General features: G+C 37.3%; 1 protein-coding gene and 1 non-coding gene across 2 annotated transcripts; both read right to left on the reverse strand.

Annotated features, from left to right (window-relative positions):
- Positions 1-7,985: 7,985 nt before the first annotated feature.
- LOC141610316 (small nucleolar RNA R71) lies at positions 7,986-8,092 on the reverse strand. Its single transcript, XR_012528218.1, has one exon. It is a non-coding gene; the product is annotated as a small nucleolar RNA R71 (small nucleolar RNA).
- An 8,875-nt stretch (positions 8,093-16,967) lies between these two features.
- LOC141605552 (putative E3 ubiquitin-protein ligase RZFP34) lies at positions 16,968-23,078 on the reverse strand. The gene is made up of 11 exons (XM_074424375.1): positions 22,978-23,078; positions 20,585-20,786; positions 20,382-20,469; positions 19,423-19,482; positions 19,313-19,345; positions 19,133-19,210; positions 18,791-18,834; positions 18,403-18,526; positions 18,222-18,313; positions 18,021-18,132; positions 16,968-17,287 (listed from the first exon to the last, which is right to left on the reverse strand). The coding sequence occupies exons 2-11, from the start codon at positions 20,743-20,745 to the stop codon at positions 17,177-17,179; spliced, it is 903 nt and encodes a 300-aa protein (XP_074280476.1). The 5' UTR covers positions 20,746-20,786; positions 22,978-23,078; the 3' UTR covers positions 16,968-17,176.
- Between the last annotated feature and the right edge of the window lie 470 nt (positions 23,079-23,548).

Below are 23,548 nucleotides of genomic sequence, written 5' to 3' on the forward strand. Positions count from 1 at the left end.
TCTTTCATTTTGTTATGCATGCACTAGATCTAAAGAACAAATAATTAACAAGTTAATTAGTTCACTATTAGAGGAGTCTAATAATAGGTATATGAACCTAACACCATGGTGAACCGAAATCCTGGCATACTTTCTCTATTTGATCATCTTTGTTACATTTTCTCACTTTTATTACTCTTGTTTAATTTCTCTTTCCCTTAATCTTTTATTAGTTTAGAAATCAAAAATCAAACCCCCATTTTGTGACCTAATAGACGGACCTTAAACAGATATCTTTCCTCCCTGTGGATACGATCCCGACTTTCCTAGCTATATTAGTTAGAGACCAGTTGGTTTATTTTGGTAGGTATACGATTAGCCTATTAATGATAAATATTGACTAATTAAAAAGCAATTAACTTAATATAATTACTTCATATCAAACATCTTTCATTTTGTTTCCTTTTTATTTTCTCTTTATCTTGACCATATTATGTGTCATCCTTGGCTAGCACATATGCCATGTCGATTTAATTCGAGAATGGTGGCAAAATGGTCAAGCATACACATTTTACACTTTTTATTTACAAAACTATTCATGTTAAGCTTGCAAATTCAAACCCGAAAACGAGTATCATCAATACAATGATGAATATTCTGAGTCATGTCTACATTTTAACACAAAAGCGGTCTTAACAATCTTTTCAACAAAAGTGGGTTTCAACACCCTTTTCATAACGGTTTTCATAACCTTTTAAGCAACCAGGAGAGGCACCTTGGACCGTCGTATGCCTCGAGCCCCAAGGATCCTTCTGTTCCCAGTTTTCAAATCTGGGCAGACCATGTTACATCACCCATAGGCTCGCGCCTTAAAGGCTGCCTGGCACTGATTCTGTTTCATTTCCAGCACATGTTTAGGACGATCTTGATTTTGATTAACCCGAATAAATGATGGATCAGAAGATCAGTTTACATTTTACATTTCACATTTTAAACACATTTTTTCAAAGAAATGGATCGTGTTAAGCACCATAAACCTAACTCGGTAAATGGTTGTTTAATTTCCCTTCTTGCATATTAATCAATCTTAAATCCAACTCGACATCAAATGCTTGATACTTGAATAAACAACCGACTTAACAAATCTCACATGTTAGTTTTAAACTTTCGGATGCGCATCATGGATTAACCCCCCCCCCCCCCCCCCCAATTAATAAACCTGGACACCACCACCTTCCCCCTTCCTCCCACTGATCTCTGATTATACCTGCTCGGTCGCCGGAGATTAGGTCCTGGTGGTATATCTCCGGTGACCACTCTCTCAAATCTCATTCTAACCAAATTTACCCATTTTTGTGTTTTTTTTAATTACTCTAATTAATTTGGGCATTTCCGACAATCATCTTGATTTCAATGATAGATTCTCTTGTTATAAGGTTTGTTCGAGGCGTGACCTTGACTTCCTATCATTCCCCCTTTGTCCCCGTCTCCTGGATTACCATTCTTCGTGCGTGCAACTTGGGAGGGGGATTGTCTTTCTGGATCACCTTTATCTCACCTTTCTCCGTGCATGCAACTAGGGAGGTGTTTCCCCCACCCTTTGCCCCCTTCCCCCCACCTCCCTAGGTTTCACGGTAGGACATTAATAAAAAAAATTGTTGGTTTTTAAGTTATGGGTCAGACCGTCCGAAACGACTTTCCTCTCTCCCTCGCCCCTTCCTCCGCATACTGTATTATTGTCTCATTGTTCTGTGTGGTACTGGTGTTGGTCTGTCTTCTCGTTTTGGTGCATGCATGTATGTTTCTGGTGGTTTTCCCTCTATCGCGGATCGTCCGGGGGTGTCCTAATGGCGGCTCTTGTCTGTGTCTTTGTTGTTATCTGGTCATTTTTTGGATCATGAAGTTTTTGTCGGATTTCATCCGTTTGTTTTATTGTCGTAATACTCGGTTTATTTTGTTTTTGGGCTCTGTGAGTTTACGAGCATTTGTATGATGGGTTTTCGGTGTAGATGGTTGGTTTGGAGTTGGTGGTCTCTTTTCTTAACCTTATATCGTCTCAATTTCTTTTAATATTTAGCTTGGTTTTCCTAATAATCTCCTCTTAGAGGAGTCTCTGTTGTGATTGTTGTGTTGGTTATCGTCTCATTAGGGATATGTATGTTAATGTCGAATAAATGATTTTGATGGGGTAGCGATGATGTGCTCTTGGGTTCGTATTGGTTTCAGTCGATAATGTTTCAAGTGGTGCTTTTGGATCTGATTTTAGTTGATGGTAGATTCGTTGAGGGACTGTCTTTGTTCCCAATTATTTGCATGTTAGATTTTTCAATTTGTTGGTTCTACAACAAAAGGGTTCGATATCTTAGGTATAGGAGTTTTATCTTCGTTGATGGCAGACTTCGTCGTCTTGTTATTCATCTTGTCTTTCTACGCTCCTTTTGCAAGAAAGTAAGTACACCTTGTTATTGTCATTCAACGGTTCACATGTATCAACGGGTTTTGGATGTATTCCGTGCTGATGAAGCTGGGACAAATGCTCGTGGCCAATTTTACGTCCTTCACCATCATGTTTTTGCTACACTAGTTTATCTTAATGTTGTTAATTTGTAATCTTAATTTAAGTTGTCATCTTTAAATTTGGCTTTGTAGCTCATATTTGGTAGTCGGGTTTCTAGTGTTACTTAGTCGAATAGGTTACTTTGTACCGCTTGGGATATTGTAAGTTATTTCCTACGGTTAAAAAAAAAAAGAAAAAAAAAAGAGGAACAAAGATATGCCAAATAATGGCTATTACACAGATATGCTATTTTTAAGGTCTTTAGATAAATCTCACTTCACCATCAAGCCGTCCCATACTCCCATCCAATCATGAATTCGAGTTTAATCAAACTAGAAACCACCTATTTTCATTTCGTAATCGGCTATATTAACGGTGTGTTTTTTTTTGTACTAATAAGGGGCGCGCCCCGGAAAATTAATTAATCGCTATTCCACGGGGAATAACAACTCCAAATATGTCCTCCTGTACGATAGGACGCAGTTCACTAAACAGTTGAGCTAAATGCGTAGGAAGAGTACTAGAATTAATTCCACAACTTGCTAATAAGCCAACAGCTCTGTTGGCCTCCCTGTGAGTATGCTCGAACTTGATTCTCCAATGGTTCTCTCTTATCAACGCTTAGCACTAGTTGACAATAAATTTTAGATTGTTGCTTACGAGTTGGTCCTCGTTAATGAGATTAACAGACAAAGAGTTATCCATATGAATTATCAATTTCGCCATCCTTAGCGAAATAGCCCTTTCCAATCCATGAAGTAGTGCAAGGATCTCGACTTTCATAGATGAACAAATACCACATGAAAAATAGTAAGCAGATATAAAGTTACCATTTTCATCGCGGAAAATACCACCACCTCCAGCTAGGGATGGCAACAGAATCCAGATCCTGCCCAGATCCTGAGATCCAGATCCTATGGAGCGGATACGGATCGCAATATTTAAGATCCAGTGGATAAGGATATGGATATGGATCGTATGGTCGAGATCCAGATCCTACCCTTAGATCCATTTTTATTTCATTTTCTTAAAAAATAAGTTCAGCTAAACAAATAGTAAAATTATATGCTTTGTTCTTTTAATTTTTTTCATAAATCAAACCATGATTTTTTCTGATTAACATTTTTTGGTTAAAAAAAGATACTTTTTTAGTGTTATTGTAATTTCATAAGACTTTATTTTTATGTTTTTAGAACTTTAGCTTTATTATTAGTATCTAATAAAGTAAAATAGTATTGTATGTTACGTCGTAGTAAAATACAAAAAATAATATTTTCATATTTTAAGAGGGACTTTTCTATCAAAAGGATATGGATATATCCTGATCCAATCCAGATCCTGCGGATCCGGATATAGATATGGGAATTTCAGATCCTGTAAATATGGATCGGGTCTGGATCTTATAGGATCCTATCCAGATCCTACCCATTGCCATCCCACCTCCAGCTAGACCTCGGTTTCCTTTAGAGCTACCATTAGTATTTAGTTGGACCCACCACTGGGTTGCCTTTAGAGGCGCCATCAGTATTTAGTTGGACCCACCCATGTGGTGGAGGAAGTCATCGAATGAGAATTTCCATGTTAGAGGATCTTGGTTGCAGAATAAAGATGTTGAAACGATCAAAGGCCTTTTTTTGTAGAAATGCTTGTGGTGCTGTCGGATTTTCATTGTCGCGCCCAAACACTACATTATTCCTCCATTTTCAAATCCACCAAAAAGTAATTGTAAAATAAATCGGCCAATCCGCTTCAGAAGTAATCACGTCATTGTTTGCGCTTTTTAATATCCATTCGGAGAAAGGGGGTTATAAAATGAGGTATTTTAGGCATCGATTCCAACCAAGCTCCATATTTGTTGCAAGATAGGGCAAGATCGAAGAAGTTCATCGGTCGTCTCTTCTTCTTCGTTGCAGCATGGACAAATTGGATTATCACCCATATTTCTTTTCACTTGGTTGACATTAACCATTAAACGACCATGGGCTGCAAGCCATAAGAACATACAAACCTGTTACTGGACTGGGAGAGGTCAAATAGTTTGCCACATGGGGGATTCGGGAGACAAAGTTGAGTCAGCGCCTTTAAGGTAGCCCAAAGCGGATTTAAGAGTGAACTTACCCGATTACGTAACTTGCCAATACAGAATATCCTCGAAATCAGGATCATTGACAAGCGAAATTAACGTGATTTTTTGGAGAATAGCTTGCGGCAAAAAATTAGAAAAAATATTCCATTTCTATCCATTATTCTCGTAGCACATATCACTTACACTTGTACCAGGATATCTTCTAGAATTGGGGATAAGGTGTGATCGCTTAAACAGAATCCGTCAACCCAAGCGTGATCCCAAAATAGATTCCGTCTCCCATTGCCCACACCCATTGCACTGCCCTGGCGATAGTCCTAACTTGAGATGTTATTCTAGCCCATACATTAGAGATTCTATTTTTAGGTTGAAATATATCAATGTCATAACGATTATTATAATACTTTGCTCGAAGAACCTGTGACCAAAGACTAGTGGATTCGGCTAGAACTCTCAATCCCAGCTTAGTAAGGAAAGGCTCATTAGCTTGTCTTGGTGATAAAATACCAAGTCCTCCGACGGATTTTGGCTTTTGGATATTTTCCCAAGATATAAGATAAATCGACTTTTTATTTTCATCTCTTCCCCATAAAAAGCGGTGAGATTTTCTATCAATGGAGTCATACACGGACCTAGGAATTTTCGCGGATTGCATACTATAATTAGCGATTGTTGTCAGCGTGGATGAACAAGAGTAGATCTCCCGGCTAAGGAGAGGTGTTTAGACCATCCCACATGTCGCTTATTTTTTTCTTCTAGATGGGCGAAGGTTTGTTGAGTTACTCAACCATTAATGGTGGCCATACCAAGATATATCCCTAGGTTGTCGGTCTCTTCAAAGCCGAGAGCACGGCTAACCGCTGATCTAGTATCTAGGTCCGTATTGCTTGAGAAAAATACCCGCGATTTTGCAGCACGACTTTCCTCACCCGAGGCCTTGTAAAAATTATCAAGAACATACCTCATAACTAGAGCTTGTTCTTCAGTAGCTTCCCCGAATAAAACCATATCGTCCGCGGAAAAAAGATTGGTAATAAGAGGACCATTTCGACAAAGAACGATAGGCTTCTAATTATTGTTTCGGACCTCGAGATCTATAGCTGGTTGTAACTTTTGATAAGTGCATAATTTACATACTTTTACCCCTCATTTTAGCTCGGTTTCTATTGTTCACCGTACTTTAATTAGTATATATTTGAGCTAATCTTGTGTTCTAGGTGTATTGTTGTGTTTGTTACGGTTTTGTAGGAATCTAAGCATTTAGATGCTTTTTCCTATCATTTTATACACCAAGTTCACTAAGCTAATCAAGATCAAGTGTTGGACTAAGCATGGAGCATTGGATTGGGTTTTGCATGGAGAAATTGATGGATTAATATGTATAATGCAAATGATGACAACAATCAAAGTCAAAGCCCAATGTTCAAATCCAAGTCAAGGTGGAAAGCATAAAATTCCAACATGCTTAGGATGCTTTTTGAGAGCTCTAAAGATCATAGAAGGAGCATTTACCCGGGTGCATTAAGGGTCATTAATCACGCACTTAGGATTCCTCAAGCAATTAAGTGGGGAATTAAGCGAAAATACCCGGAAACACACGACCCCGATCGGGGCCACCCAACCCCGATCGGGGCCGCAGTCATCTTGAATGTTTACGTTTCTTCTTCCTCTCCTATAAATAGGAGAGGTGTTCCAAGGTCTTAGGCATCCAATTTTTACGTCTCATTTTAGTTCTTCATAGCCTTAAGCATTATATTTCTCTCAATAGTTTTTATATTAGTTTACAAATTAGTTAATCTTGTAGTCCTTAAACATTTGGTTATTATTACATTTCAAGCATTTGGTTCTATTTGTTTCTTCCATACAAGTTATTTCTATTAAGGTATTTCTATTTCTAGTTTACATTTTACTTTGCTATTTAGTTTATTATTAGTCTCAATTCATTAGCATAATTTCCTTTACATGTTATATCACCTAATTTGTTTATATCATACAATCATGTTTATCACTTCTCTTAATATAGTTTACAACTTACATCTTAATATGAGTAGCTAAATCTCTTAGTCTAAGGGCTAGGGGAGCCATGCATAAATTTAATATAAAAACATGATAGAATAAGTTAATAATAATATTGTTCATATTGCTTCTATCACATGCTTGCTTTGTTACGTTTAATCTTTGTTTAAGGCCTTATTCAAATGATTAAGTTTGTTCATTCATTCTATAAGTCGAGAGGCACGGAATTGAATTAGACTAAACATGTATAGTAGGACGACCTAGTCATGGACGAGAGTTTCTCTAGGACCCGGTCTATGGTTGATGCTAATGCCGCAAGGTGGGTATCTTTAAGCCTAAGCAATTGACAATGTTATTAGTACCGAATTTATCATGATCATATGTTTACTTTTGCATGAGTGACCCGAACCCCTTAGACTCTCTTTTATTATATAATTTACATCATTATTGTTATTAATCACCAAACAATCAAACCAGCCCAAATCGTAATCGACCTTGATAAAAATCTACCCATAGCAATTCATGATGTAATTCCCGTTTCCTTGTGTTCGACCCCTATTGCTACATTAACTTGTTGTCTAGGGTAATTATCTTTGCATAGGTACGCGATAAGCCTATCAAATTTTGGCGTCGTTGCCGGGGAAACGGTTTTATTGCTTATTGAATTGTCGATTTTTATCTTGTTTTTCTTTGTCTTGGGGAACACTTGTTCCTTGAGACCGTTACTTATCACTTCTCTAGAAATTGTTATCTTATGCCCAGGTCCTCTCGAAGTGGAGAATTGCTTTCACCGGATTCCGATCCCGAGAAAATATTTAGGAGAAGACGACGTTTTTGGAAGGAAGTGAAAGAAGCCGCTTCTCCCATACAAGTTGAACCTCTAGAAAGTCTTACTTAGACGATCTAGAGGTTCTTGAAGAGGAGGAGGTTTCTTGTTCATCAACTCCACCACCACCACCATCTACTACCAAAAAGATGGTGAGACTTTCCGATCACTCAAAGCCCACCGCGGCTATGCTTCCGGCCGGAATCACAACCACTCAAATCACCGCGCCGGAATTCGAGATCAAACCGACTTTCATTAGCCTTGTGGAGAGGAAGCAATTTGGAGTAAGTCCTTTGGAGGATCCCAATTTGCATGTGCAAAATTTTTGTGACTATTGCTCCATGATCCGTCAAACGGGCGTCACCCAAGCCCAAATAAGGGAAATGCTTTTCCCTTTATCTTTAAAGGACAAGACCAAGCTTTGGATCAATAGCCTTGACCGCACCACCTTGGGAATCACCAATTGGGAGACATTGGCTCTTGCTTTTTACCAAAAGTTTTTTCCACCGGAGAAAACTCAAACTTTGAGGAGCCAAATCACCAGATTCCGTCAACAAGCTCTTGAGAGCTTATATGAGGCTTGGGAGAGGTACAAAGAGCTTCAAAGGCAATGCCCACATCATGGGCTAGATGATTGGTTTCTAGCAATAACATTCTAAAATTGATGTTGTGCCGAGTCCCGAAGGATTCTTGATTCCGCCAACAATGGGCGGTTTGATCAAATTGACACCGACCTTGCTCATGCCACGATCGAATCTATGGCGGTCCATGATGCACAATATGTCAATTCCCGAGTTGTGCCATACAAAGGTAAAGAAGAATCCTCTAACAACTCCGTTTTGCTAGCTCAAATTGCTTTGCTCCAACAACAATTAGCGGAAAGAGATGCTAAAGATTCCACTCAACAACTCAATGTTGTGTCTTCAACAAGCCAAATCATCGTTTGTGATGGATGTGGAGGTGCGGGTCATTATGCCGCTCATTGTCGAGCTTCTATTGAAGAGGTAAATGCTTTTCAAGCTTTTAGACAAAGTTCATATCCACCGGGTACATTTTCCAACACATATAACCCGAATTCAAAATTTCATCCGAACTTGTCTTACACAAGAAACAATGTGCTTAACCCTCAACCCCCACCACAACAAAATGCCTATGTTCCTCAACAACAAAAGTATATCCCTCCGTCGGGTTATCAAAATCAACAAAGGCTCCCACAAAACAATTGCCAACAAAATCCACCACAAAATGGCCAACAAAACAATCAAGGAGTGGGTAAGCTCGAGGGCATGATCATCCAAATGCAAAGGGAATTATTGGCTCAAATTCAAAAAAATGATCAAGCTCATAGTGCCGCGGTCAAGATGTTGGAACAACAAGTGGCTCAACTAGCCGCTTCTAGCTCTCAAAGGAAGAATGGTCAACTACCTCCCCAAGGTGAGCAAACCACACATGAAACTCTGTTAATTCTATTTCCTTGAGAAGTGGTTCAAGCTATGATGGGCCATCCATTACTTTGGATGATGAGGTGGTTGTTAAAAAGGCTAAGCTTGGGGGAAATGACAAAAAGAAGGCTAGTGAAGAGCCTATTGTTAGAGATCGTGTACCATTTCCTCATCGATTGTTGATGCTAAAGAGGAAGAGCAAGCTTGATGCCAAAGATGTTGGGTCTCCTATGCCCGTAGATGATGACAAGGTGATTGTTGAAGAAGTCTTTCCTAATGCTAAGGAGAGTGATGTCGTTCCAACAAAGGTGAGCGTTCCCAATGACAATGAGAATGAGAAAGATGTGGAGGATGCTCCTCCCAAGGAAGTTGTTCAAGTACCATTTCCCCATCGTCTAGAAAAGCACAAGGAGGAAGGTAAGTTTGCTAAATTTTTGGAAGTTTGTAAGAATTTGCAAGTCACCATCCCGTTTATGGAATTGATTACCCAAGTCCCTTCTTACGCAAAGTTTATGAAGGAAATCCTCTCAAAGAAGCGATCCTTCAATGAGGTTGAGACCATTGCTTTCACCGAAGAGTGTAGTGCACTCTTACAAAACAAGTCTCCCCCGAAACTTAAGGACCCCGGTAACTATTCTATTCCTTGCACTATAGGCAAATATACCATTGATAAGGCCCTTTGCGACCTAGGTGCTAGTGTAAGTGTCATGCCCTATTCCCTTTGTGAAAAACTTAACATAGGTGCTTTAAAATGCACAAGTATTACATTGCAAATGGCGGACCGTTCTTTAAAGCGACCTTTAGGTGTCTTAGAAGATGTACCCGTCAAAGTTGGCAAGTTTTTCATACCCGTTGACTTCCTCATACTTGATATGGCCGAGGACTCACAAACCCCAATTATATTGGGTAGGCCATTTTTACGCACCACGGGTGCGTTAATTGATGTGAAGAATGGGAGGTTGACGTTGGAAGTGGGTGATGACCGGGTTTCCTTTAGCAAAAACAACACCATTAGAAGCCCAATGTTACAAGAGTCTTGTTATTTATTTAGCACTGTGGACTCTTATCTTGCCTCTACTATGCTTGGATCCTCACTAATGGATCCGTTAGAGGACGATATGGGTGTTGTTTGTTTTGTAGGTGACGATGCTAAAGGCACTAATGCTATGAGTGCCAAGAGGAAAAGGAAATTTTATTTGAACAATTTCAAATGGTTGCGGAATGCTAAAAGAGCTATGAAATGGAGCTCGGTTGGTGGCAAGCTCAAGAACACAACTTGAATCAAATAGCTTCTTACGTCGTGCGGGACGTTAAACCAGCGCTTCTTGGGAGGCAACCAAAGCTTTTTATTGCTTTTAGTTCTTTTTGTTTTTAATTTTCTGCAATTTATTGTTTTTTGTAGATTAGTAATAAAATACTCGACTTGATAATGTTCCTTTTTGTCTTTTATAGGTGAAAATGGAGAAAAGTAAATTTAGCACGCTTCCCCATGCAACAACCCCGTTCGGGGACGTGGTTTTCGAGAAACGAGAAGGAATTAAAACAAACGCGGAAAAAGTCAAAAAGCCGAAGAGGAGGTCAACCCCGATCGGGGTTGGTGGCCCCGATCGGGGTCGTGGTTCTGTGACTTTCTGGCCTTCTCTTTATACGGGTAAAAAAAAGGGGGGGGGGGGGGATCGAATTCTTTCGATCATTTTCACACCCGATGGTATTTTCTCTTCCTTTCTCTTCCATTTTTCTATAATTCTTCACCTTAATCACAAGGGAACATTTTCCGTCCCCGGATTCATGCTAGCTTGGGGGAAACTAACAAGTCGAGTAAGTTTTTAATTGCTTTGCATTTTAGTTTAGATCTTGCATCCCATTAAACATAACCTCTAGTCCTTCTTGTTTTGTGCTTTGAGCCATTTTTATGATTTGAGTGGGTGATTTGGATAGTTGGCACATTGAGGACAATGTGATGTTTAGCTTTGAGGGAGATATTGCATTTGCATATAGAATAGTTTGCATGTAGTGTAGAAAATTTGAAAATTTTTGAGAGAAATTTTTGCTTTGTGCTAGCTTGTAGCCTACTTTCCTCTTTGCTTATCCTAATAATGGCTTGTTGCTAATGATTTATTCTTTCATGTTGGGATATTAGCTACATGGGGATGTCTTGACATAGTAGGTGGGAGATGAAGAATGAACCGAATAGGCTTGATCTTGACTTGTGGCAAGCTACAAAATGGTAAGGTAGAGCCTCTTTTTTACCGATGCATCCATATCCGGTCTCTCTTAGGTGAGTGTAGGTGTCTCCTTATAATGTGTGTTTCATCAAAACGCACAAGTATGGTTCTCATGTCATCTCTTGGTAATCATGCATTCATTTGTTATAGCATTTTGGAGCCATTCACATGAATATAATTGCCTTCTTGACCCCTTCACAAACAATTTTCCCTAGCTACATTATAACTTGCCTACCTTGTTGAGCTAGTAGCTTGTTTGGTCTTGTTTGGGTGCTCAATTGGGATTTGTTTCAAATTTTGAATATCATGTGAGCTTGGTCTTAATGCTCTTGAAAAAGAAACGAGAAACAAGGAAAAAAAATGAAAGAAAAAAAAAGGTGAAAAATAAAAATGGTGAAAAAAAATGAAAATGAAAAGAAAGAATGAGGAAAGAAGCATGAAAGTGAAATGAAAAAAAAAAAAAAGTATGAATTGAAAAGAAAAAGAGATGAAGAAGTTGATGTAAGAAACTCTCATGCATTATTTACATATTTTGGAGAGTTTTTTTTATGATTTGAATTGCAAAATTGGGTTAGAGTTGGGATTGAGCATCCTTACATTTGGTTGTTGCTAGCTCGACATTAGCTCCACAATCCATAATTCATTTGTTCCCCCTTCTTACCCATTACATATTGCCTTTTTCCTACCCATTTGGCTTCTTTATCATGCTTACATTTGATTGTTTTGGCTTACTAGTTTTGATTGATTACCATATTAGATTGCGGGCACATTATTATAGGTCGAGGATAGTCGAGTGTTTATTCACAAAATCGTCCTTTCACATCAAAGGAGTTGAGTGCCCCATGAGAGTCCATAAGTCAAAAGATCATGCAAGAGCTTAAAGGTTCATTCAAAGTTTTCTATGCTACGCCGTCATGTAAATCTCATCCATGTTTTGCTTTGTCCTTTGCCCATGTTGTTTCGGGTTTTTAAATCATTATGCTTAGCTTGTTAGGATATTGCATTTGATGGGATATGGTTTCTTGCTTGAGGACAAGCAAGGGTTTAGCTTGGGGGAGTTTGATAAGTGCATAATTTACATACTTGTACCCCTCATTTTAGCTCGGTTTCTATTGTTCGTCGTACTTTAATTAGTATATATTTGAGCTAATCTTGTGTTCTAGGTGTATTGTTGTGTTTGTTACGGTTTTGTAGGAATCTAAGCATTTAGATGCTTTTTCCTATCATTTTATACACCAAGTTCACTAAGCTAATCAAGATCAAGTGTTGGACTAAGCATGGAGCATTGGATTGGGTTTTGCATGGAGAAATTGATGGATTAATATGTATAATGCAAATGATGACAACAATCAAAGTCAAAGCCCAATGTTCAAATCCAAGTCAAGGTGGAAAGCATAAAATTCCAACATGCTTAGGATGCTTTTTGGGAGCTCTAAAGATCATAGAAGGAGCATTTACCCGGGTGCATTAAGGGTCATTAATCACGCACTTAGGATTCCTCAAGCAATTAAGTGAGGAATTAAGCGAAAATACCCGGAAACACACGACCCCGATCGGGGCCGCAGTCATCTTGAATGTTTACGTTTCTTCTTCCTCTCCTATAAATAGGAGAGGTGTTCCAAGGTCTTAGGCATCCAATTTTTACGTCTCATTTTAGTTCTTCATAGCCTTAAGCATTATATTTCTCTCAATAGTTTTTATATTAGTTTACAAATTAGTTAATCTTGTAGTCCTTAAACATTTGGTTATTATTACATTTCAAGCATTTGGTTCTATTTGTTTCTTCCATACAAGTTATTTCTATTAAGGTATTTCTATTTCTAGTTTACATTTTACTTTGCTATTTAGTTTATTATTAGTCTCAATTCATTAGCATAATTTCCTTTACATGTTATATCACCTAATTTGTTTATATCATACAATCATGTTTATCACTTCTCTTAATATAGTTTACAACTTACATCTTAATATGAGTAGCTAAACCTCTTAGTCTAAGGGCTAGGGGAGCCATGCATAAATTTAATATAAAAACATGATAGAATAAGTTAATAATAATATTGTTCATATTGCTTCTATCATATGCTTGCTTTGTTACGTTTAATCTTTGTTTAAGGCCTTATTCAAATGATTAAGTTTGTTCATTCATTCTATGAGTCGAGAGGCACGGAATTGAATTAGACTAAGCATGTATAGTAGGACGACCTAGTCATGGACGAGAGTTTCTCTAAGACCCGGTCTATGGTTGATGCTAATGCCGCAAGGTGGGTATCTTTAAGCCTAAGCAATTGACAATGTTATTAGTACCGAATTTATCATGATCATATGTTTACTTTTGCATGAGTGACTCGAACCCCTTAGACTCTCTTTTATTATATAACTAGATTTAATGCCCGGGCGATGCCCGGGCCAACTTGTAATATCCTATGATTATTATGAAATGATACTTTAAGGCCTTATTCTCTTGGACGTAATTTTGTTGAACTGGACATATAGAAGCTTTATTGGACTTATAGGAGCTCAACTTTTCTGAACTGAACTTATAGGAGTTGAATTGAAATGTGCTTAACTTATAGAAAAATGGGTATGAATCGAGCTTAATTTTTCTGAACTGAACTTGTAAGAGTTGAGCTAAACTTATAGGGGGTTAACTTTTCTAAACTGAATTTATAAGAGCTTATTTTTTTCTCAAATGAGCTTATAACAGCTGAACTGAACTGAAGTGAAGCTATAAGAATGAACTTTCCTCCGTTCTATTGAATTCTTTACGTATTTTTCTTCGGGCCGTTTCATTTGATATTTTACATTTTTATTTTTAGTCACTTACAACTCTTTTAAATGACTATAATACCGTATCTACCATTGTGAACCAAACAACCCCATATTTGAGAGCTTATAGTGCACTTATGTTTACACCTTAACTTACTGATTATAGTTGATGCACGTTATTAATCAAGTTGATCTTTGTTGTACTTGTACTACATAAAAGTGATAGGCAGCATAAGAAAAACAATTGAAATAGGTTTCTAATTTCTTAATGCACATAATCTTTATTTGTTCAAATTCAATTAAACTTCTATTTCTACTCAAAAACTAATCAAACATATCCTTTGTACTTAATCATTTAGTTGTTCATATTTTTGTATTAGTTTAGTTAGAATTAGAATTATATACAATGAGTAATACTCTGTAGTAAGCATCATTGGAAGCATTATAATTATCTTAGTCGACTCCCTAAATGAAAAATCTTTCTAAATTTGTCCTATAGCACGTAGATTAGATTCACATAAGTTGAAAACTAAGAGGTGCGTAAGTCTTAACTTTTTTAGTTAAACGCTCATATAATCTTGAAACTATTTTTGTTGAAAGGGATCGGAGGAGAGAAGGTTTTAATTTGCCGAGTACGAAATATATAATTTAAAATCACACGATCTTTGAAGATATTCGTCCATCTATCATATAACTTTTGTATTAGGCTTAAGAAGACACTAATTAATATTATTAAGTTCTTGTGTCATTCGCGATCATGGCCTTTAACAATCGTGGAAAATTTACTTCAATGATCGTAAATTCACGCTTAGCTCATGAACATTGTTTTAGACATATGATCATAGTCCTCTTATAATTTAAGAATGTAATGTCATCGTTATTATAGTCATGAAACTTCATCTTGGTGATCAGTGTTAATGATTCCAAAGTCAACGTCTCCTATAAAAAGGAGAATCAAATTTTGTAACAAAAAAATAATCCAAACCACAAATATAGAATAGAGTCATTAGAGTATTAGACCATTGGAATACCATAACATCTTTCCTAATTCAATTTTTTTTTTTGGTGACGAGGGGTTGAATCCCCCCGGGCACATGCAATACCCTGCAAACCACGTGTGCCATGTAAGACATCCTTTAGGATGACAGAAATCGCAAAGACTCCCGTGTAGGGAGTCGAACCTGGGACCTCTCAATTCGTTGTCATTGCAACGCTTTGAGGCACTCCCAAACTCCACTACACCCAAGCCACTTTGGTTCCTCATTCAATTTGATCAATCACAACATGTATTTTTTTTCCAGTTTCCTCATTCGATTTGATCAATCACAACGATGGAGTTTTTTATCCAGTTTGTTCTTTCTATGTTGTCGCCATATCAATTAATAATGAGCTCAAACTTCGGAAACAAATTTCAACCAGTAATAAACGTTTTTTCTCGTTTTTAAATAGGTCCTACAATCAATTCACCCTTCCGGGAAACAAAAAGAGGGTTAAAAATTTGATAAAGGTGATAATAAACTCAAACTTTAAAAAAAAAAAAAAATAATAATAATCTCACCGGTAATTAAGACTTTGTGCAAGTCTTCACATCTCCGTTCCTATAAAAAAACATGCGTATTAATTACTAATGGTCAGTGCTATAATTTAAGAAAGGCTGGAATCTACTTCTAGCCATTACAAACTACAAATCATCAAATGTAACACATATTTGAAATTTTGAAATCAGTAATGTATTTATATAGTACTCCGTAGTATATTACGTTTTACATGCCAATTGCAAAGTTATTTGCGGTATAGTTGGACTCTCTTAATTTTGTTTTTTTTTGTTATTATTATATTTCATACTTCCATGAGATATTGACGATAGGATAAAAATTCTGGATTAAAATTTTATCTTTAGTCGCTTGGTTGTCGATATTGATGGTGGGATAGAAGTTCTGGATTAAAATTTTATCTTTAATCGCTCGGATGTTCGTAAAACTTGGACTCTCTGTAATCGCTCGAAAAAAGCTTCCTTTATTAATATAGATAGATTTACATCATTATTGTTATTAATCACCAAACAATCAAACCAACCCAAATCGTAATCGACCTTGATAAAAATCTACCCATAGCAATTCACGAAGTAATTCCCATTTCCTTGTGTTCGACCCCTATTGCAATTCACGAAGTAATTCCCATTTCCTTGTGTTCGACCCCTATTGCTACATTAACTTGTTGTCTAGGGTAATTATCTTTGCATAGCTACGCGATAAGCCTATCACTTTTCCAAGCACGTGACCAAAAGATACGACGATAAAGGATCGCCTTGTCAGACACCTCTAGACGGAGTAAACTGCTATGTTGGATCATTGTTCCAAAGAATTTGCATTCGAGGTGATTGCACACACTCCATGACGACATCCATTAAAAAACCAGGGAGTAAACTGCTCTGTCTATAGAATACCTTTAATCACAATTATGTAAAACCCTATAATACAAAACTAGCAACCAGAAAAATATAAAACTTATACAATTGGGAACAATACCACCACTCTTTATAAAGAGAAAGAATAAGGAAATACCACCGCAAAAAATTAGGCGTAAACTAATCCCCAAATTACATCTCGTTTACAAGAGTTGTGCATCTAAAACGAATTAAAAAGAGAGTTGGATAAGTAACAAATGGTGACAACAACGTTGATTATGATAACGAAATGAAGATAACCGAGATAACGAGACCGCGAGTTGTTTCTCTTGGATGTGTAACTGGTGGTTTCTTATTTTCAAATTGTCTACCTACATGTATAACATGCGGTTAATTTAATACTCCCTCTTATTCAGCCTATAGTTCCCCTTTTATTATAATACTCCTCACATATATTAGAGAAATGAGAACATTAGACTGAATAGGAGAGAGTAGTATTTATGATTTATGATGAGCTATGAGCTAAAATTTATTTTAAGATCTTGATTTTCTTTCTAGTACTAAGGTATCCTATATTCCTATATATTTGGATTGCGGATTTAAATTAAAAATTTTAGCTATCTGATCTAGAGAGAGAGATCATTATCTTGTATCGGGATCTGACGGGGGCACAAATCAACCCAAAAGTTATTCAGGCAACATTTGAAATTTTAATAGTATCAAGGACTCGTGACGACGAGTTACATAGGGCTCTAAAATCCCGAGCTTCTGGTAAGCACAACAAACGTTAATACGCACTTGAGACAAGGCCAATTCACATACACGTACGGGCCAAGAGCACATTCTTAGACACTTCACAAAGATGGCAAGTTTCATCCCCTCATTTGGCGGGTATTGTAAGATTTGCATTCAGGGCACTTTTGAGCCATAATATGGTACTGGACACATGATTTAGACCCACAGTCATTGCAAAGAATTGAGACCTGCATATCAAAGATTAGTCTTAATAAGAAATCTGCATGGTGAATATACAAAACGCTAGCAATTTCAACAAGAACCGGAAAATTTAGCAGATGCAACCAACGGAAGGTTCTAACCCTGACTCAGACGCCATGATGCTCATGGGCAGCTTATCTCTAATTGGATTTCCTGAGAATCTGTTGAATTGAGAAAGGCTTTTCTACTACAGCTTTTAAGCTTTGGTTAAACGCTAACTTTTTGAACCAAGCTGGACCCAAATGAGGCCGGTTGGCAAAAAAGATTAAAAAAAAAAAAGGAAAAAGAAAAAAAAAGGCATTTTAGAAATAGAAATTAGGGTCCGTCAATCCAATCAGCCCATTGCTTAAACCAGTATATCTAAAGGACATGCGACTAGATAGCTACAGTAAGCTACATTAAATGTCACTCCACTTGGTTTCCGCTGTCGGAAGCGGCTTTGTGAAAACGTTAATGGTTTTGACTACAAAGAAGCATTGAAGTGTCATGTTGTGTCGTCGGGAATGGTCTAATGTTGGGACACGTAACACAACCAAAATGAAGTGTCGGAGTAACATAGTCTTTCATAGGGATATCTAATGTAGCGATAATAGAAGGCAAAATAACCATCTGGCATAACAGCAGGGATTTCCTCGATGCTTGAACCAAGGTTACCACCATACAAGTACAATTCAAAACACACACACAAAAAAAAAAATAGAACAGTAGAGCACAACTCACCATCTTGTCCAGATAAGGCTCTGGCATTGGTGTTGCTGCAATTTCCAAGTCAAATTCCTCCCAGACTTTAGACATGTCACAAACTGACTTTGAGCAGATGGGGCAAGCATATCTGAAAAAATTCAATTAAACAGTTACGTGGCTAAAAGCCTATTCATGAACATTTCTATAATTGAGAATCGGGTCGTGTACTATACTCACTGGCAATGCTCTTGCATTTCCTTCAGACAGTTTTTGTGTATAGTGTGCCCACATGGCAACACTGTAACATCATTTCTTGACTCAAACAGATACTGCAAATTAAGGTAAACCACAAGATAAGAAATTTTTGGAGCATGTCTGCCTCATGAAGAATAACTACACAAGAAAATGGTTCACACACCTCAAAACACACAGGACAATCGTGATGCATTGCACCCTCCACACAAGAGTGGCTATTTTTCAGAAGAACAGAGTAACAACAACCACATTTGTAACAGTGAAAGAAATTTTCTCGGCCTCCAATTCTGTACGACAGCAAATGCTAGTTAAAGGTACTAGTGATAATTAAAAGTTAGTTATAATAAGTAACAGGCATTAAAAGAAACCTCCCAAAGTCCAGAACTAATTATCAAATATTCTAATTTCTAATACTCCGAGAGGATAAGCAGAACATGAAACTGTCATTCCTAACTGGATAAGCCAGTGCATTGAAGGGCATGCAGAAGAGAAAGTGTGGCAGCTTAACCTGTAGCTAACAAAAAAGTGTAATATATTTAAAATATTCATACCTACAGATTCCACAACCTTCACAATGATACTGCTTCTTAGATGTCTGCAAGACAAAGCCAGAAGCATATTGAGCACAGAGCTTATTGTATCAGACACCACAGAAGACAAAAAAAAAAAATCCTTTTTGAGAAGCCGATTCCATGAACTTTGTCCTTTATCTTAAAATAACCCAGGTCACTTCTTAGCAGTTTTCAATTCGGAGCTGGCCTCATAACCTGGTATGTAAGGTAGATATACCAATTTGGGAAAAAGTCGAAAAACTCCAATGCTACTGGTACTCAAAACATGGTATCCATTTGGTGACTACCATAGATAAATAGAAATCTAGTAGAGTTGCTTACATCATCATCAAATAACTTGCAAATCTCACAAAAGTATTTTCCCATGCACACGCCACAGTTAACACACACTTGTCGAACCTGGCGGAAAAGAGAACAAAATCAGAATTCATTGCAGTTCAGATCATCACACGATAGCTAAGAAGAACTTATGTTAATGATGAAAAAAGATACTAGACATACTTCTTGTTCAGTACCACAGAAGGAGCAAATCACCTAATTCAAAGCAAATTGTTAGTAACACAGCAATATATAAGTAAGCAAGCAAGTAAAGAATTTAAGAACAAGAGTACCTGTTGAACTTGATGTCTAGGAACGTCATGTCTCTTCAACTTGTCAATCTTGATATTATTCTTCGTTTGTAGCAGAAATAAGTAGCAAGTCAAACAAAGTAAGTAGAACTAGCAACCAATGAAAACATAAAAGTGAAAGTAAAACTCACTTAACAGGAAAGAAGCCAGAGAACATCTAAATAAGAGCCAGTGAACATCATAATATATCACGAAAGTGTCTAAATTACTTAAATACTTATTCCTCCCAGAAATAGATGACCAGCAAAAGGCCAACAACCTATGTTACCCAAGCTCGTTTACAAGTATCAAACATGCAAGAGTTTCAAGTGCCAAACTTGGGTATCTAATGAAAAATCACGTGTTTTGGGCTGATATGAAGTGTCCGAGTGTCATACCCGTGTCAGGGTGTGCAAAGTAATATGAAGGCTTGGGTAACATAGTCAAAGTTGTAGTCCAGAAACGATTAGGGTCAACGAATAATCTATCACATCATACAGAAGTACGATAGGCGGAATAATAAGTGTGCTGAAAAAAAAAAGGTAGGCACACAAAAATTGAGGAATTGAAAAGGGTTAAATGAGAGAAATAAGGGCAAACAAATCAAGAGAAAGAAAAACAAGTACAAAACATTGAAAACGATTAATAAGAGATACACTTGAGATTCAAATTTTTTTTTTTAAATTAAAGAAAAAAGGAAAACAAAATAAATAAGACAAATATAGGACCCAACTTGATATTTTGCCTCCACTACACGTCTACACCTCCACCGCCATATTTTATTCAATCCTGTATAGACCCAATCAGTCTCAAACGATCTTATCTATGTTGCCTTAGTTTTTCCCACGCCCCTCACAATCTATCATTTCCTCACTCTCTTCAAAGCACCTTGCTGATGCATCAGTTTTGGTCTCTCTCATATGGCAGCAAAAATGTAAAATCATCACTAGAAGGGTAGTTACCATGGCTTCATTATGACAATGGCGACAGTCAAATATCTGGTTACAGCATGGAGCTTTAATTCGGCACCGCCGCCTGTAATGCTGACAACTGCCATAAAAATCCATCATTTGCTATGATTAAAATTAGAAAAAATCATAAATGATGGGAGTGAGAAACTAAATATTCTATACATATAAATAGTTGTGATTTACAATTAACATACCCGTATTCCATACAACCCTTCTCGAGGATAATACTGGGATCGTCGGGAGAATCTTGTAAGCTTTTCAACATCAGTTGCATCACTGTTGGGGACTTTTGCGGTGAACCATTTACCTCAAGAAGCTGCACTGACTCATTCTGCTTCATATTTGCTTCCATCATGATGTAATGGAGATTAGGTTGCTGAAAGAAAGCTAAAACACCTGCATTGAGAGTTTCATTAATGACTAATCCTACTACCCAAAAAGGCATAACTAAGCACCCAAGCCAACCATGTAAACACTCTTGCTTTCTTCTACACTTCTGCAGAAGAAGGAAATCAGCAAGAAAATTGAGCACGGCTCTATAGCTCCAATCGTCATAACTGCCAGGGTAGATTCATCAAGATTCAAGACCTACAGATATCACACTAAATGACTAAAATTCAGCAATCAGAAACTCCACTGCTCCATAAATCTTTCAGTAGCAACCGACAACATTGCAGGATCTCTAGGTGCCTTGAGGTCCAAGAAGGGACAGCAACTAAATTGGAGATGATCAATACATGCCTCAGCCTAAGGTCAAACCAGTAAATCACAGAATCAATTCTCGTCTAAACCAAAGTAACCATGCAGAAAGAATGTGTGAAGTTTGTATGTTGGGTGTCCACGATGGACATGCCTACCTTGAGCAACAGCTTGGGTGAAGAACGCTTCCATTTCATAACCTACCACAGTTTAAGATTTACTACCATGGTGACACCTGAGCTTTAAGCGTGTGCTATTATCAAAGTTAAAAACTTTATTCAATATGGAGACTGGTCACTCCACAAGACTTCTCACTGATATGCAGATGACAGCACCGATGAATCATTGGTCGATTCGGTTAGCGTAGAAGTATTTCAAATTGCAAAGAAGACAGCAATAAGAACACACTAGCTGAACTTGACATGTCTTGCTTGAAAGGTGATTCAAAATGATACTTCCAGATCGGTGAAATAATACTTGGGAAGTGAGGGTCGACATTTGAATTCTTTTAGAAATTTCACCAACAATTGAGAAATGAGATTTCTGAGTTTATCTATATTTAGGGCATCCAAAGTGTCAACCTTGGTTGGAGAATCAGAGTAACTCAGCATTGGGTTTAGTGGGACTAGAGGTAAAGATGATCAAGGAACTTGAGGCTGTACGCGTAATCACATGTTTGTTGTAATACAGAATTCGAAGGCAATGGCAGGTTCCTCATCAAAAGCCAATTCACATACGGTATGACAACAATGAACGACGGTGGAGTTATGAGTTATAGCTTATAATAACAGTACTGAAGCAGTAATACTCAAATATCTTCAATCTCGCTCAAAACTCCAAACTGCAGCGGCAGTCTTAATTGCCAGATCTGTTTTCTTTTATAAATTGAAGCGCAGCTGCTCAATCAGAAGAGCAAGGTGTAACCCAGTCAAACTTGGTAGCATCGGTCTTTCTCATAGAAATATAGGAAGTTCGCAGACACCGCTAACTCGTAAAGGGAGACACCTTTAGGAAGTATGACACACAAATCTACATAAGTAACACTCCAGAGTCCATAATATTAACATTCTCTTAAACACCCCATATTTAAAGTGATTATTCAGTGATTACTAACAGCTCCTTGTCAACGCTAGACAAATCTCAAATTGGAAAAGCAACTGAAACCTATTTGATCACATTCCCCTTCCCATACTACTAAATATCAGTGGCAAAGGTTTTAAAGGTTATCGCAACTACATTTTGAAGTGATATTGGCCGCAATTACTGCACAACAACCGATACTAGCCCATGACAACCGATTTCTATATCAAGTATTATACCGAGATTTAATACCAGGCAGCCACCCTTATCCTAATCAGCTGCCTCAAACCACCTAAGTTATCCCTGGTATAGGAGAATGGAAGAAAGCATACCACATACAATGCAACATACACGATACTTGGAGCTAAATCCACACAGTATAGTAGCAATAGCAACATAAATACTCATCGAAACACACAACACAGCCAAAGTGTAAAACAAACATATGAGAAACAAAAGCACAGCTAAAATAATACTCCCTTCATCTCAATCATTTCTTTACTTTTTTACACTTTTTGATACGTATCTTAATCAAAGTGGTAAACAAGTGATTGGTACAGATGGAGTAACAATCAACACAACCATGAATTAAAAACAAACCTAAACTAAAACTCGGGTTTCGCAAACAAAGATCATATCTTTTACCAAAAAATTTCAAACCCATTGTTAATTTCCCTTAAGATTACATGATCAACAACCCCAACTCCCAGAAAACCCTAAAATTCATAAAATGAACCTAAACATTTCCTAAAATCGAACTAGAAAATTATTGATCAATAAATTCATGATAATAAACGGAAACACCTACCTTCTATAAACAAATTGTAAGGACAAATTAAACCCCCAAAATTCAATTCAAATATATAAACAGAAGAAATCGAAATGATGTAAGAAATGAATAAATACGAAATTAAGGGAGGAACCAGCTAAGATTATGATGAATTAATGAACAACTTTGGATCTTTGATACAAATCGCTTCGATGGAAGACCTAATTTCGTGTACGCAAAGTTTAATTCCTTCGCTGTTTTTTATTTTCTGTATTTTTTTCTATTTTGGGTAATATTTGAATGATGAAGGTTTTATATGGATGGTTAAGAATTCGAGTCTTCCTGGTGCTTCACTTACCCCGTTGGCGGGTCCTTTGTCATAGCCTGACAGGGACAGGAGTCCATTTTTGAAATAATGCTCAAAAATAAAATATTTGTCGTTTTGGGTCGGTTTTGAAAATATTTATCAAAATGGTGTCCACGTAGGCTCGGGATTTCTAGACCTGAAACACGCCATTACCAATGGCGTGTTTTATGAAAGAAACACGCCATTAGCAGTGGCGTGTCAAAAAAAAAAAAAAAAAAAAAATCATAAGACACGCCATAGGGA

The sequence above is a fragment of the Silene latifolia genome, chromosome 10 (assembly GCF_048544455.1).
Source record: "Silene latifolia isolate original U9 population chromosome 10, ASM4854445v1, whole genome shotgun sequence".
NCBI classification, from domain to species: Eukaryota; Viridiplantae; Streptophyta; class Magnoliopsida; order Caryophyllales; family Caryophyllaceae; genus Silene; species Silene latifolia.

Bases quoted from the DNA above. Each gene is read 5' to 3' on its own strand.
- LOC141605552 (XM_074424375.1), bottom strand. From the start codon at position 20,745: ATGATGGAAGCAAATATGAAGCAGAATGAGTCAGTGCAGCTTCTTGAG. The intron at 19,211-19,312 runs GTATGTCTAGTA...CTTTTCCGCCAG, and splicing joins TCTGTGGTACTGAACAAGAA to GTTCGACAAGTGTGTGTTAA. The intron at 18,527-18,790 runs GTATGAATATTT...GCTGTCGTACAG, and splicing joins GAAGGTTGTGGAATCTGTAG to AATTGGAGGCCGAGAAAATT.